Source organism: Vombatus ursinus, unplaced genomic scaffold (assembly GCF_900497805.2).
Source record: "Vombatus ursinus unplaced genomic scaffold, bare-nosed wombat genome assembly UNPS02009173.1, whole genome shotgun sequence".
NCBI lineage: Eukaryota > Metazoa > Chordata > Mammalia > Diprotodontia > Vombatidae > Vombatus > Vombatus ursinus.
In genome coordinates this window covers 6,230,710-6,248,083 of record NW_020948951.1, presented here as the reverse complement: position 1 = coordinate 6,248,083, position 17,374 = coordinate 6,230,710, and the positions used below count along the sequence as shown (strand labels likewise).

Here is a 17,374-nt window from a genome sequence, read left to right as displayed (position 1 = left end):
TTCTTCCTCTTCTTCCTCTTCTTCTTCCTCTTCTTCCTCTTCTTCTTTTTCCTCTTCTTCCTCTTCTTCCTCCTCCTCTTCCTCCTTCTCCTCCTCCTTCTCCTCCTCCTTCTCCTCCTCCTTCTCCTCCTTCTCCTCCTCCTTCTCCTCCTTCTCCTCCATCTCCATTTAAAGTTTTGAGTTCCAAATTCTGTCCCTCCCTCTCCTCTCCCTGAGATGGTAAGCAGTTAGATACAGGTTATACATGTGCAGTTATGTAAAAGATTTCCATGTTAATCATTTTGTATAAGAAGACTCGAACAAAAGAAAAATGAAAGAAAGTGAAAGATATCAGGCTGTATTCAGACAATATTGGTTCTTTCTCTAGAGGCAGCGTGTTTCATCATTAGTCTTTTGGAATTGTCTTGACCCATTGTATTGCTGAGAATAGCTAAGTCATTCACAGTTCTTTATCAAACAGACTTGCTGTTACTATGTACAATATTCTGTTTCTGTTCACTTCACTATGCATCAGTTCATATAAGGCTTTCCAGGTTTTTCTGAAATCATCCTGCTTGTCATTTCTTATACCACAATGGTATTCCATCACAATCATTTTCCACATCTTATTCAGCCATTCCCCAGTTGATGGGCATCCCTTCAATTTCCAATTCTTAGCTACCACAAAAAGAGCTGCTATAAATATTTTTGTATAAATAGGTCCTTTTCCCTTTTTTGGTTATCTTTGGTTTATAGAGCTAGTAGTGGTATTGCTGGATCAAAGGGCGTGCACAGTTTCATAGCTCTTTGGGCATAGTTCCAAATTGCTCTCCAGAATGGTTGGATCAGTTCACAGCTCCACCAACATGCACTAATCCATTCTTGATAGAGTTGCTAAAGTAATCCTTCTAAGTCACAGTACTCAGGAAGCTTGAGCAGACTCCCTATTGTTGTTGTTCAGTCATTTTTCAGTTGTGTCTGACTCTTCGTGAACCCATTTGGGGTTTTTTGGTCAAAGATACTGGAGTGGTTTGTCATTTCCTTCTCCAGCTCATTTTATAGATGAGGAAACTGAGGCAAACTGGGTTAAGTGACTTGCCCAGGGTCACAGAGCTAGTAAGTGTCTGAGGCTGTATTTGAACTTAGGAAGATGAGTCTTCCTGACTCTAGGCTAGGGACGCTATTTGTGGTGCCACCTAGCTGCCCTGACTCCCTATTGTTTCTGGGATAAAATACATGCTCCTCAGCTCTTAAAGCCTAATTACAGTTTACTTCCAAGCCTTACTTCCCTCTGCTCCCTTTCTCACATGCACACCCTGTGTTTTCACCAAATTAACCCACTTCACTGTTGTTTGAGCTGAAAATCCCATCTTCTACCCCCCCCCCCCCATTTTCGCAAGCATTCCCTATGTTTGGAATTCACTCTCTCATCACCTCTGCCTTGGCTTCCTTTAAGGACTGTCTGATCTCAATTGTCATCTCTTGTAGAATCTCTTTTCTCGTCCCCCTCTTTCTTCCAGTTCTCTTGTATTTGCTTTTGTGTGTGTTCCATGGAGGTTGTGTGATGATAGAGGGCTGTGCTTAGTGTCGAGACAAGTCAGCAAGGATTTAGGAAGCACTTTCTATGCACCAGCCCTGGCTTGTACTGAGCTGTGGAATATAAATACAGACAGAAAGGAAGGCATTCCCTGATGTTAGAGAACTTGAATTTTAGTGGGAGAAGAGAATACATCTAGGGAAGAGGAAAAAGAGTTTGAAGGAGATCGTGGGATAAGGTGTCTCTAGGGCGGCCCTGAGAAGGAATGAAAGTGTGACTGGCATCTGGAGAAGGGGCTGCAGGAGTCTGTTGTACCTCCAGGGTGGTGAGGCTACTCCGTCATGGTGAAGAGTCCAGAAGGGAGCCTGGTCTGGAGGCAGGAAGACCTGGGTTTCACTCTTGCCTCTGGCAATAGCTTCATGAGCGTGTCAAATCACTAAACTCTCTACCTCAGGCAATTCCTAAGATTTATTTACTAAGTCACAGGGTTTCTGTGGAGGGAGCTGACAAAATATGCCCATGTGTGCCCTCTCTGTTAGAATAAAAGTTCCATACTGGCAGATTCTGCTGTTCATTTTTGTCTTTTTTATCCCCAGGGCCTAGCATATTGCTGTGCATGAAATAGGTGCTTGAAAAATGCTTGTTGAATGTTAACCCTATCTGGTGGAATCTCTGTAGCATGGGGAGAGCCATGTAATTGGCATTGAAATAGTCAGGAATGATCTACAAATGATGAAACATATTAATTGAACATGACTGCATGTGATGCGAGGCTGGATGAGATGTATGTGGGCCTGTAATTGATAGACTTCTGCATTAGATTGACTATTGCCTTTTCCATAATTTGGGGTGTCATCATTGTACACCTAGCGCTGTTTAATCCATAAGTCAGATGCAGGCCACCTAACATCTGAGGGAATGGACAGTAGATGTTGCAAAGGTAGAATCAACAGGATTTCTTAACTGAGTACAATCAAAAGTCAAAGGAAATGATTTTGATGGTCTGCCCTTTCTTTAGGATGTAGAGGAGTGGAATATTGGAAATTTGAACACCCTTTTGGACATGGTGGAACATGAATGTGGGATTATCATAGAAGGCGTCAACACTCCCTACCTGTACTTTGGGATGTGGAAAACTACCTTTGCTTGGCACACAGAAGACATGGATCTCTACAGTATCAATTACCTGCACTTTGGGGAGCCCAAATCTTGGTGAGTGAATTGCATCTTGCATTGGTCCAGACACAACTTCAGGAGGAATCCTGCCATTGGTAATTAAGGAGAGTAAAGTTGAGTTATAGTTCTTATCTAATCGAATGATTATCAGCCAGGGTGGGGAGGAGTGCTAACAATGTAATCCCTTGGATGGAGGAAAGAGGAGTTGGGAAATGGCTGCTTGCCCTGCTCCCCTCCTTGATGTGTATCCCCAGGGCGTTCTCTTGCAGAGCCTTGGATCAGGTAAGGCTTTGCTGGTTTCTGATGGAGGAGCCCCACGGTAGGTGGGTGTGTGCACGTGCTCTTGCATATGTATAGTGTAATAATGCCGTCTTTATCCAGCAATATCAAGAAATCAGGTGGTTTTTAGAAGAGAGCTAAAGGAAAGTTACCCCTTATCCAGCTTTTGTTATTTCACATTTATCAGTAGAAATCTTTATAAGATGGCTTATATATTTCCCTGTCATTAAATAAAATATACTGAGCATAAGTCATTATGAAATTATATATGACAGCATTGTCTTCAGCGGCTCTCGAGAGTATGTATTCACTACTACATAACCTTGTACTTCTAAATTTTTCCTGCCCTCACCTCCTTTTTTCCCTGACCTTACCTCCTTGACTTCCCTTTTTCTGACAAGTTTTTGCCACTGTGTTAAAAGCTGAGTTTTAACCTTGTTGGTCCATAAACTTATCTTATCCACAGTTCTAGGTGATGTGCTCTTGATGATGGCCTGAGGGTGGCTTTGTGTTTTAAAAGCTATTTTCTCTTCCTTGGTGTGTGGGGAGCATTGTCCATAAATTCTGAGAAATCTCTGGTATAAGATTTCTCAGCTTTTCCATTTTGAGGAATATATTCTCAACATCTAACTCCATTTGCAGTTCAGATGTGCAGATATGCTCTCACCAGGCTTTACATATTTTGTTTTCTGATGCATGGCTTTTGACTTTGTTGCCTTTCTATGGGCAGCTTCCAAGGTTTTTTGTTGTTACTACTACTTGGAGGGAAAAGGAAGTAAAAAGTTTAAGTCTTTAATAAATTTTTGCCATCTGGTTCATGGGAACATATGATTTGGAAATAGGATCTTAGAAAGATTTTGTCTAGTCCCTTTATTTTATAGAGGCAGAATATGAGGCCCGTAGAGTTCATGTGACGTTAAGTTAGTGCGGGTAGTTAGTGGCAAAGCATGGACTTCAACCATGTCCATTGGTGTCATCTAAAGCCAGTGCGTTCTGTAGGAGCGATGCTTGTAAGACAAACGTAGTCAGGCAGGTAGCTTAATTACAGACTCGTGAAAAGTCTGCAAGCAGATGAGTGACCTGTTAGGTCGTTGTTCCCCTTCCACTGCATCAGAGGCACTTTGGGGAGTGGAGAGAGCATCCAGTCCCAGCCCTGCCACCTCCACGATCCTGAGCAAGTCCCTTTACTTCTCCCCGTTTTGTTTTGTGTTTTTTTAATGTGAGGCAGTTGGGGTGAAGTGACTTTTGCCCAGAGTCACACAGCTAGTGAGTGCTATGTGCCTGAGGCAGGATTTGAACTTCGGTCCTCCTGACTCCAGGGCTGGTGCTCTATCTACTGTGCCACTTAGCTGCCCCCACTTTTCCCAGTTTTAAAATTCCCCAGTCTGTTAATGGGAATAACATTTGTATTACCTACTTACAAGGCAGTTGAAAGAATCAAGTTAGATAATGTGTGTGAAGCATTTTGTCATTCTGTAAATCGCTGTGGAACTCTCAGTCATTTTTATTGTTACTACCCCCTCTAGTCAGCATTTTTTAAAGAAAAATTAATTCATAGAATTTATAGGCGACTATGTCAGAAGTAGAAGTTGTTACTATCACCCCAGGACTTGTTCTTTGGGAAGGGAAGGGAAAAGGGAAGAGGTGTGTGTGTGTGGGGGTGTGTGTGTGTGCGTGCGTGTGGGTGTGTGTGTGTGTGTGTGTGTGTGTGTGTGTGTTAACATTTATTAGGGGGTTGGGGACAAAGGAGGAAGGAAAATGAGATAGGTGTTCTCCCACAGCTTAGTAATATTGTTGCATGACAATAGTATCTTAAATATCATTATAAGAATGTTGATTTGGTAGCGTATTGCTAGTAGGTGCTGTATTATCATCTTTTGACAAATATAGATTTCTTAGCAGGGAGTATCTTAAGAAATTTTGTCATCTTGTATTAATTCATTCAGTGTGTATTAAGTACCTACTGTGTACATTGGATTGTTGTGCTTGGCTCTAGAGGGAGACAGAAAGTTCTTATCATATAGGATTGTTACCTTCAGGGATTATGGTTTAGTAGGTGATAAGGCACAAACAAGGTAAGTTCACAAGAGGTGCAAAGTAAGTGCTATGGTAGTAGCTGTGGATAGTTATTATTGGCCTAAGTGGCATTTGGTTTCAGGCAGGAGGTCATTATGCACTTTTTAAGCACTTATTTTGTTCTGGGAACTGTGTTAAGGGCTAGAAATACAAATCTAAACAGAGGGGCAGCTAAGTAGCTCAGTGGATAGAACACCAGCCCTGAAGTCAAGAGGACCTGAGTTCAAATCCACCCTCAGACACTTGACACATACTAGCTCTGTGACCTTGAGCAAGTCACCAAGCAACCTCATTGCCTACCAAAAAAAAAAAAAAAGAAAGAAACAAATTTGAACAGAAAGACAGAGGAACTTATATTCTTTTTTTTCTTTTTTTTAAGGCAGTTGGGGTTAACTGACTTGCTCAGGGTCACACAGCTAGTAAGTGTCAAGTGTTTGGTCTGAGGCCGGATTTGAGCTCAGGTTCTCCTGACTTCAGGGCTGGTGCTCTATCCACTGCGCCACCTAGCTGCCCCCAAGCTTAAATTCTTGATAAATAAGACAGAAAAGGAAGTGGAAAAGCTAGCTGAAGATTCTTGGAGGCCAGGGAGAGATGAAGGGAGACATGGCTGGCCTGGGCACTTTCATGACACTTAGCTTTAAAGGGAGGTTCTGGTAGGAACCGATCAGAGGAAGAGGACATGGGAGCAGAGTGAACTTTTAGGGTGAGAAAACTTTAAAAGTTGGGAAGGAAAAGTGTTCCAGGCACAGGGAACAACATGAGTAAATATAGGTGGGGTTCAGTTTGTCTGTGGAAGAGAGAGGAAGAAGAGAAAAGGCTAGAAAGGGGGGAAAGGAAGGGAATAAGTATTTATTAAGGACCTGCTACGAACCAGGCATTGTGCTGAGCACTTTACAGATCTCATCTCATTTGATCCTCACAACAACCCAGGAAGGGGAAGTACCATTATTATCCCCATTTTACAGGTGAGGAAACAGAGGCAGGTATAGGTTAAATTCTTAAACTATGGGTCTCGACCCCATATGGGGTCACAGTTTAAGAAGCACCAAAGGGGTTGAGAGTGGAAAAAGTTTTAAGAAGCCCTGGAAGACTTGCCAAGGTCATCCTGCTAGGAATTTTGGGAAGTAGTCTTGATTTGAGGCCCATTGTTCCACTCTGTGCCCCAGCTAGATACTGCTATTACAGTAATGAATACCTGTCCTAGCCATAGTTTCAGATTGTGGAAGACCTCGATTGTCAGACAAAGCTGTCTTTAATCTGGCATTAGTCTGGAGGGAAGTGGGGTAGTAGGGCAGGCAGATGTCTGTGAAAAGTCCTTGGCCTTTCAGCTCTTAGGCTGCAAACAATATGGGTGGAGATGCATGTATGACCTGCCACGACAATACACATCTTTTCATATATGAAAGCACTGTCCTGGAATAAGAACACACCCATATTTGCAGTATCTGCCTGTGGACCCAGCCATCCCTACAAACCTCACAGAAGTGCCTGTGTATTCCGTAGTCAGCCAGCATGGATGGTGTTTTTCAGGCTAGCCTGTAAGTGATCTCTCTCTCTCTTTTTTTTTTTTTTTTCTCCTATCTCCGTGCTTTCATTGCCTTACTTTTACCCCACTATGTTGACACTTTACCTACCCTTTTGTTTTAATCTTCCTTCTTTTTGTTTTCCTTCTCTCTGTTGCCCTTCCTCCATGTTCCCAATTCTGTGACCTTTCCAGGCATTCATTTTCTCCTAGCTGGGTGTTCTTAGAGTGCTGCTGCCTTCTGTAAGAGACACATGTAGTAGACATTGTCAGTTGTCAGGGTCCCCACAGCCTGTAACTCAGACATGCCAAAGAGATTAGAAAAGGGTTCAGATGCTGTCAGATTTTGTGAAATAGTAATCATCTGTGTCATTTATTGACCATAAGTTGTTGGCAGGTGGGTTAATGCACAAGACATGTAAAACATAAGGAGGGAATTGGTTTCCTTGGCTCTCTTGATCTCTGTCTTAAGACAGTTGTCTCTTCAGCAACCTTGTAGGCATCATTTTAGGAATATTACCATCCCAGAAGTTTCTGTACTTCCTACTTTCAGGCAGGTATAGGCAGCTTGGGGAGGGTAGAGGGGCTAATGTCCTCATTAGGGCTATTGACACTATGCACTGCTTTCCTTCTCTTAAAACTCAACTGACCTGCCTCCTTGATTGTATAACAACAGCATCCTGGGTAGGGAAGTTTGGTGGCCAGTTTAGAGTGATTGAGTTTGATCCTTAGTCTCAAAATGTACCATCTGTACATAGGAATGCCACCTTATCAGCTGGTAGATAGACAAGTAAAATTGAGCTTTGTTCATTATCTGGTTTTGTAACATTGAAGTTTTATGCCTTCCTGTTTTTCCTGCTATAAAATGAACAAAATAATATTTAATTTAAAATTATTAAGAGAAAAGTGCCGTGAAGCTAATTTGACATCATTGATTTTGTAGATGATCCTCATGGAAAAGAATCACAAAGACAGTGGTAGCATGGCAGTAGAAGCTAGATTCTGGTGTTGGCCCTAACACCAGCCTGATGTGTGACTTGGGGCCTTAATTTCTAATAGAAATTTAAAGATTTAGACTAAATAACAATGGCAGCATACTACTTTCTTTTGCATAGTGCTGAGTTCACAATATGCTTTTCCCACAACACTCCAATGAGGACAAATGTTATTATCCTTTTTTACATAGGAGGGACTGAAGATTTGGGGAGGAGGGGGCATGCCACACATACTTTCCCATAAGGAGCAGAGCTGAAATTCTTCAGACTGCCAGCAAGCTCAGAGGAGTCGTCTCTATAGCATTTCTGATAGTGGCCTTTGCTTGAACTCCCAAGGCAGCCCATTTCACTTGTGGACAACTTTAATGACTGGTTTTTCCTCATATCAGGTTGAATCTTGCTCTCCTTGCTCCTAATATTTTTCCTCTGGGGATGAGAAGAACAAGTTTCGTGCCTTTACTACTTGAGAGATGTTTAAATATGTGAGGAATTCTACCATATCCCCTCCACCCAGAGGTCTCTTTTCTAGGCTAAATATCCCCAGCTCTTCAAACAGAACCTCATATGGCATGATCTTGAGATCCTTCACAATACTGGTTGCCCTCTTTTGGATGATCTGTAGCTTTATTTCTAAAAATGTCGCTCTCGGAACTGAATATAGTACTTCAAATGTGATCTCACCTCAGGTATATTTCAGTTAAACAAGCTCTTCATTGCTCGACAGGATGTCTTTCAGTGTAATGTGTAGCCTCAGTTCTCATTATCTCCTTCGGCTGCCACATCACACAAGTGACTCATTTAGTTTCTTGTAGTCCACCAAAACCCTGAGGTCTTCTGCAGAACTACTGATGAGCCATACTCTCTCTCCTTCTTTCCCATATTGTATTTGTGACATTTAAATAAAATACTTCACATTTATCCCTATTATCTTTCATCCTTGACTGAACCCAGTGTTTAGGCTTCTGAATCTATCGATCAATATTAGCTGTCCCTACTAGGTTTGTGACATTTTTAAGTTTCGTGAGAGTCTTCTGTGTCTTTGTCCGTGTTATTAATAAAAATATTAGATAATGCAGAACCATAGACAACCTTGAAGCACTCCATTTGAAGCCACCTTTCACATTGATCTCATTAACTCCTCCTTGGGTCTGATCAGTCAGTTACAAATCCACCAGTTCTCTCTTCTAATCCGTATATTTTATGTTGTCCATAAGGATAATCAGCAAGACTGTCAAATGCCTGCTCAAACTTAAATCATATTATTGCATTTATTTCCAGGGTACTTTATAATCTAAAGTGCTGCCATTCCCTTGAATGGTCTCTTCTAGTTTCAGCACACACCCTGAATTTGTTTGTTGGTTGAACATGTAAAGTTTTTCAGTGAGAAACATTTTTCTAGTAACAGAAGCTACCAAATGAATGGCCCCGCTTGATTCTGGGTGCAGATGGGGCCTTGACTCCAGTAGGTGGCGCCATGGGCCCACTGCAAAGCTTGTGAGACCTGCAGGAGTGTGCAGCCTCCACACTAAGGAAGTACTGAAATGTCCAGTTTGGATATTTTCTGGCTAATCACACTCTGAAGAGGGTTTGTCTGCTGACCTTTGCTCCATCATCTCCATCACCATGACCTCTGTAACCTGAAGCCTTTGCCAGAAGTTACTGGTGTGTTTCTTCAGAATCTTCAGGCTGGGAAAGTGGCTTTCATTCCTCATTGCGATCAAATGCTTCCATGAGGACTGAGCTGGTTTTATCTTATTGACAGTGGTATTTCCATTTATTGATGGGCAACTGTTTGACAAAATTTGACCACGTAGAAAATTACAGCTTGTTTCCCATGTTTTATGATGAAGTTTTGTCACCCTTGCCTATATTCCTTATGATCCAAAATGGGAAAACATATATTAAAGAAAATTTAAATTTTGCTTTAAGATCCACATTCTTTTTCTTCTGTCCATTTCCCCAATTGAGAAAGCCCTGTCTTACCCTTTTAGTCTTCTGCTTCATGTACTCTATGATCTAGCCATTCTGACCATCTTGCTGTTCCATCACAACCACCATTTCATCTCTCACTTTTCTTTTTTTTTTTTCCTTCATCTCTCATCTTTCTGCCTTTGTACTTATTACTCCCTGTGCCTTGAATGTATTCCCTCAACAAATCGAATAATCTGTGGCTCAGGCACCACTTTCTGCTTGAGACTTTTTTTAGGTCCCCCCCCCCCCCCCTTTGCAATACCTTCTTTTCCAAGGTTACCTTATGATAAAGATGTAACTATGCTTTGTAAGTACCTGTGTATATACTTGTCCTCTCCGCGGTTATAATGGAAGCTTCTTGAAGGCAGATACTATTAAACATCTTTTCATTATTTTAATAGTAGTTAAGAGAGCAGAAACTCTTGAGTTACACAAATAAATCATTGGATTAGGATGGACATAATACCTAGCATAGTGCCTCTCCCAAGTACTTAGCACAATGCCTACACATAGGTGATTAATAAATGCTTGATGATCGATTGCCCCTCGTTTTTCCCTGGATGTCAAGCAGAATAAATCCAATCCCTCTTTAATGTGGCGGCCCTTCAGATATTTGAAAGTATTCATTATGTCTCTTCTTCATCCATCTCTCTCAGGGTGAGCATCCTCATTTCCTTTAAGCAGTCCTTTGACTAGTCCTTTCACCATCCCGTTCATTTCCTCTAAACATTCTTTAGCTTTTCAGTGTCCTTTCTAAAATTGGGCATGTGGAACTGAGCACAAGGTGGTCTGATGAGGGCATAGTTCTTTCATGTCCTAGATAACTGTCTCTCAGGTTAAGATTGTGTTGAGTTTTTTTTTGGCTGCCTTATCACATTATTGAGCTTATAGTCTGTTAATACCCCCAGCAGAAGTGCTGTCTAGCCATACTTCCCAGTTATAATGAACATGATAACCACAGTTGAGTATTTGAAGGGCTGTCATATGGACGCAATGTAGTAGACATGTTCTTCTTGGCCTCAGATGACAGAACTAGATGCTGTGGAGAAGTAGATTTAGACTGGTTACTAAGAAAAATCTTCCTAACAATTAGAGTTGGCCAGAAGTGAAGTGGGCTCCCTCTAAAATCAGTGAACTCTGTCCCTCACTATAGATCTTCAAGCTTAGGCTAGATGGCCATGTGTCAGGATTGTATTGTAGGGGAGAATTTCTGCTTACGTTCTAATACGTAGATACGTAGATGCCTTCTGAGGTCCCTTCCACCCCGAAGCAGGTTGACTATCTGTTAATAAGATAATATGAAATGCAAACAGCTGAAAACAAGGAGTCAGAGATGGGAAAGGAATGTGACCTTTTGATTAGGGGTCTAGTACTAGTCTTATTCAGTAGTTTTGGAGATTTAGAATGTTCAGTTCACAGCATTGAGGCAGGAGAAACTAGAGAGCTTGAAGAAAATACTGTGGCAGTAACCTGTTTTTGTTCTTATGTTCTATGCAGTGAAATTATTTGGGACCTGGAGAGAAAAAAAAACATTGAAATTTATATAATGCCTCAACCAACCACAATTTTAGGAGAGTTGTAGATTATCTAGAGGATATGTCTAGAAACTTTTTGTTTTGGAAGGACTCAATTTCATCCTCTGTCCACCAGTGGGTTGCCCTATAAGACATCTGGGCAACTCTGCCTTAGAATTATTGCCTAGAAAGACCCAGCTTCTCCCTCTCTGTGCCTCAGAGCCAACCTTCAACCCTCTTGCCAATGCTCCCTGCTTTCTCCCTTCTTTGTGGTATCCAGACAGTGAACCAGCCCCCCTCTTCCCCTCCCCCAATTCCTGCCAGAAGGAACCCAGACCCCATTCTCCACTCCAACTCCATATACCCCCGCCTTTCTTCTCAAAGGCTAGTCCTGTTGTTTGGTAACAACTTTGCCATCTACCTTTAGCTGCATCCTTAGGACCCCCAGGCTTTTCTGTCAGCTTTGCGTGGGAACTGTCCTGCTGTGGTATCTTCTCCAGTTAGTTTCTAGAGAGGAGGAAAGATTGTTTCTTGGTTCGTTTTGGTGGTTTGGTTTTTTTTTTTAATCTACAGTACTTGACACTGTTCGTGGCACAAAGTAAGTATTTGAGTAAATGCTTTTCTTCATTTATTCATTCCTTTGGCATAAAATAGATAGATGCAAATAATTTTCAGCATTTTTCAAATGGCAGCCAGGGCTGAAGTTTCAGAGATAAAAGATGAGAGAAAAGAGTAACGTATTACATGTAAGGGAAAGTTTAAAAGAAAATTTAGCTCGTGTGGGAATTTGACTCATGACTAGTTAGCCACAGTGAGGAGTGCCCTTTTTTAAATGAGGCCATGTTACTCCTTAGGTGCACCTGAGACTTGAAGAGAGTGAAGAGTAGTAAGCTTGGGATCAGCGGAGAGAGAGGCGTGAACTTGCAGGCCTTTTTGAGTTGTAGCACCCCTGCTTTTATTTTAATCACTTCTTGTTTCTTGATAGCCCCAGACTATCCACCTTATATTGAATCTTGTTCACCGTCATTCCAGAATGTATTCTGCTGCCCTCCCTTTCCCCCTCTCTGGCTAGTCTTGCCTTGTAGCAAAGATTAAAAGTGGAGAGAAAAAGCATTCACTAAAACCAGTGGACAAATCAATCATGCTAGACCTTCTGCTAAAAGTCCTATATAGTATAAACTATATCTCTTTTTCAAATTAACTTTGCTTGGCCAATTGTTTAAAGTTCTTCTGTGATATTTCTTCAAGTGATTGGAGGTATGTTGTCATGTCACAAAATCAAGATTAAAATTGTAAGTTTTTTGAGATATTTTGCCTGGGAAGATTCTTATATTCTGATTACTTGTCTTCATCTTCATTTTGTAACTTTCTGAGAAGTTTATCTGTCTGCCTCTGATAGAATCAGGAGATACTAGAATCTCTGAAGTCCTTCCTTTCTTTTTCCAAGTATCCACCTGTGAGAGCCCTTTTGCCCTAGGCTCAGCAGTAGCAACTCAGGGTAAAGAGTTTATACTGTTTGATTAGTGGTCACAGTCTTAATTCTCACTATTAGACTATTGCGTTACTCTTAAAACATTTTGGGCAGTAGTGTACCACTTTCTTTTCACACTGCCACTAACCTAGTGATAGGTCCAGATGTGGACAATTAAATACGTGATAATCCTAACTTCAGCCTGCCTTTCTAAGTTTATTATACATCCCTCCCTTTTATTGACTGGTCTTCTTGCAGTTCCTCACACATCATTCCATCTCTGATCTCTGTGACTTTGTATAATCTGGTCTTCCATTCATGGAATGCATTACCTCATCTTCAGCCCTGCTTCTAGGAATTACTAGTTTCCTTTGTCTGGCATCCAGGGGATCATATTTATTCAGCATTTATTAAGTGCCTACTGTATGTAAGATAAAGCTCTAAGCATTGGAGACAAAGACAAAAACATTTTACCAAAATTCCAGCATTTAGCACAGTACACAGTAATAGGGGCTTAATAAATGTTTATTGCTTGACTGGGTAGGGACTTGTGGAATCTGAAGTCACACTCTGCCTTTTCACATTTATTTTAGAACTGCTGTTCCCAATGTTCCACCCAAACTTGACTACAATGTGTCCTTATACTCTGCTCTTTTATGTCTCTCTGCTTTTGTTTCCTAACCTAGCATTATCTTCCTTTTCCCTCTTTTCCTTTTTAAACACTTTCCATGTAGCCAGCACTTAATATATCTTCTAAGAATTTAGTTAAAAGCATACTAATAACACCTCTATCATGATTTCCCGTTTCTTACCTAGTAGGTAATGACCTTTCCCCCAGATCTTTTAGTTCTTTGTTATCTAATTTATTTTAAACGCATCATTATGCATTATAAGTATTTTTGTCTTAGCTGTCTCCTGAACCATAGAACAAGAGTATAGAACAGTATCTTAAAGTTAACAAACGTTATTGAACTAAATGATGTACTTTGGATGGTACCTGCCTATCTCTTATCTATGTTGACTAAATCCTAGGTTTAGAGGGAAAAACAGGTTTCAATCTGAACTTCTGCTGGCTTCATGACCCTGCCAAGTCACTTCATCTCCTTGGCTCTCAGTTTTGTTATCTCTAAAAAGACTCGATTTCTAAGGTCTCTCCCAGCTCTAAAATCCATGAACATATCATACCTGTGGCCTTATTTTCTATTTGAGTAAAGGACTTCTATATATAGCTTTCTTTTCCAAAACTCTAGAAAACTATTGGTCTTTTCTGTCCTCATCCTCAACTTCCCATTTATCATTTCCCACCCACCACAGGTCTTGCCTGTCCTTCCTGGTTGCTGCCTCATATTTTCCCCACACCACAGTCTTGGCATGGTAGTCAATAATGAGTGTGGAAGAAATGAAAAATATAGCTTATCTACAAACTAGATGATAAGAAGCTTGCTAGTCCCAGGTAGAAGTTGTTGGGGTAGGTGCATCAACCTTTGAGTGTTTTAAAAAATATTTCTCTGCTACTTTGTCTAGAAATTAAAAGTAACTAGGCTTTAATTAGACTAACTGCCGGTTGTTCAGACAAAGATGTTCTTTGGCTCCTGGCAGTCTACCTTCTCCGTTGCCTGAGTTACTGACAGATAAGAACATTTCTTTTGGCATTTCCTTTGGCATAGTAGCTAACACAACAGGGTCCTGGTCCAGTCCTGGGGTTACATTGCAGTGCATCCATGGCTGAGGCCCTAGAAGGTGTCAGATAGTTTTTTAGTGATAAAGCCAACTCTGGCGTGAATTTCAGAAAAAGAGAATGTTGAGAGGTTAGGCCATGGATTGGCCGAGCTTTTCCTATTGAGCTTAACTTGTTTATATAGATAGCATTCCTTTAGTGCAAAGGTAGATGTGTTGTGACAAGATGTCAAGGTTGGTTTGATAGACCCCTGATGTGCTGTTCCCTGGAGCGTGGGGCTTGGATGCACCAATCTCATCCTTTCAGTGTGACAGTTGGTATTAATGACCATCAGGCTAGCCTCTAAGAAGCATTGGATCTGTTCACTGCTAGTGAGCAGACCCTGTAATTTTAGATTCATGGACTGCTTTGTTTTCCTCAGTTGAATGAAGCCAGTGATCAGCAGGGGGAGCTCTTGCACTTCCCAGATCAGCTTAGCCACCTAAGGTTGAGCAAATAATGATGGTTTCTGTTTTTCTGGCTCTACCTCTGTGGAAATTTCCCAGGTTTCTTCACTTTTTATAGACTCTTTGGCCCTTGCAGTGATCATCTTAGAGGCACCTCAGGGAACAGCACAAATGAGGAGAGTTATAAACTCTACTGTTTGAGGCTGTGCTACGCAGAAGGAGAAGCACGGTGAATACTCTGCTTTTAGCTAGAGGTGGTATCAGGCTCTCCTTTTTTGGGATCCTGCCACCTATGCCACAGTAGCAAGTTTCCCTTTTTGTCATCAATGAAACATTTCTTAATGTGCAAGGCTTTGTGTTAGCTATTGAAGAGGATACAGAGAGGAATAAGACAGAGTCACTGCCTTCAGGGAGTTTATAGTTATGTAGAATAGACCAGGCCAAAAAAAACCAAAAACCAAAAACCCCACCAAACCCAAACTCATCAAACCAATGGTACCATGTGAGCATGAAGTAGACTTAATTACTATTTGAGGTTAGAGTATGGAGATATCCCTAAGGGCCCTGTGGTCAGGAAATGGTTGGCAGAGGAGGTGGGCCTTGAAGGGTCAATCAAAGGATATAGGACTTTAGAGGCTGTCTAATCCACATTTCCTTGTTTTACAATGGTAGGTGCCCCCCCCCCCCATACCTAGCCTTTTTTTCCCCTTAAGTCTACTTAAAGCCACTTTGTGGAAAATTCTTTTCTTTTTAAAACCATATCATAGGTGGAATTTTGACCCAGTTCTGATGAGGCTCCAAGTCTTCTACTTCTACTCCTTCTTCTAGGTGGGTGCTTTTTGACTTAGAAGTAACCTCTGAATACTAACATACTATGATATGCAGTATCAGAGCTGTATGAGTTGTTAGAGATCATCTCTTCTTCTTTCTTCATTTTACAGATGAGGAAACTGAGGCCTAAAAGAGGCCTAAAAAAACTAAACCTGTCAGGTTTTGGAGAAGGTGTGAGCAAAGGACTTGTTATCTGGGGTTGGTGGGAATGAAGAGTATCAAGTAGGATGAGGTCGTTTTTCTATCCCTGTGTCTGCTTAGTGCCTCATCAATCAAGTAATATTTTGCATAAGATAAAACTATCAGTGAACTCATACTTTCTTTGTGTTATGAAGTTTTTATTGGTGCCTTTTGTTTTTATATTGCAATATTATCAGCTACTTCTTCCCCATGCCCCGCCATGGAACCTTCCCTTATAGTAGAAAAAAAACAATTGACCATAGCTGACATTATATGGCATGGTGGGTTGTCATGATGGCATCTGAGGCTGCTGACTGAGAAGAGATAATACTTTGTGGGAAGAGCAACCAAGAGGGCTCCCTTTCTCTCCCATACTGACCTTCCTGCCAACGCCACTTCCCCTTCACCCTTCCTGACTGGATGCCCATCCCCACTTCCCAGCTCCATAGGAGGAAGCCCTTGTGCTTGCTCTGTTCTGGCAGTTAGACCTCTTAGCACATTTCCTAGTAGTAGTGGGCGTACGCTGCTCTAGCCCCCTGGCTATTGGGTAGATATAAGCCAGGGGAAAAGGTCCAGGCTATGGTGAACTGCTACTGTAATGACTTGTGCATTCATGATGATTGCTATCCTCCCTGTTGTCACATTCTCTCAACCCTTGGTCTTCTTCCCCTCCCACTGAGGTCTGGAGACCTCTGTTCTGCCTCTGCATCCTCTGGAAACCTGGGCCTTGCCATTTACCCTGATGTGTCACCGGAAGTATCTGCATATGTCTCCTCAGATGTGTTGTCTTCCATTTTATATTGACAGCTCCTTTAGGGCATGGACTGTTTATTCCACTGTGCTAATGTAATGCTTGGCACATAGTAAGCACTTGATGAAACACAACCTTAATATCAAAGATTATGCTAGGAAAAAATTAGAGATAAAGATTATGTACATCTCACAACTCTGTGCATTCTTAACCAAAGAAGAGATAGTCACATACAAAAGACAATGAATAGGGGCAGCTAGGTGGTGTAGTGAATAGAGCACCAGCCGTGGAGTCAGAAGGACCTGAGTTCAAATTTGGCCTCAGACACTTAACACTTACTAGCTGTGTGACTCCGAGCAAGCCGCTTAACCCCGTTGCCTAGCCTTCCCCCCCCCCCCAAAAAAAAGACAATGAATATAACTTTGAATACATGATTCTGCACAGACAAAATTAATGCTCCTAAGATTAAAAGAGAAGCAATCTAATGGGGGAAAATCTTTGTATCACATTTCTCTAAGGGTGAACCAACCACACGAAAGAACGTTCCAAATCACTAATAGGAGAAATGCAAATCAAAACAACCCTGAGGTTTCAACCTTACACCCTGCAAATTGGCAAAGATGACAAATAGTGGCAATAGTCAGTGTTGGAGGGGTTGTGGGATGATAGGCACCCTGATGGTGAAGCTGTGAAATGATACAACCAGGAGCAGCTAGGTGGCGCAGTGGATAGAGCACCGGCGCTGAAGTCAGGAGGACCTGAGTCCATATCTGGCCTCAGACCAAACACTTGACACTTACTAGCTGTGTGACCCTGGGCAAGTCACTTAACCCCAATTGCCTAAAAAACAAAAACAAAAACGAAATGATACAACCATTTTGGAAAGCAGTTTAGAATTATGCATATAACTTATGCAAATAAAATGTCCATACCCTTTAAACTAGAAACCTATTACTAGGCTTCCTCAC

General features: G+C 41.5%; 1 protein-coding gene across 2 annotated transcripts in view; it reads left to right on the top strand.

Moving 5' to 3' along the window:
- The window catches only part of KDM4B (lysine demethylase 4B), a 259,342-nt gene that overhangs the window by 66,090 nt on the left and 175,878 nt on the right, over window positions 1-17,374 (top strand). For both annotated transcript variants that reach the window (XM_027851028.1, XM_027851029.1), the window contains exon 5: window positions 2,535-2,728. In XM_027851028.1, the coding sequence (XP_027706829.1) occupies window positions 2,535-2,728 (194 nt within the window). The remainder of the gene's footprint in view (window positions 1-2,534; window positions 2,729-17,374) is intronic.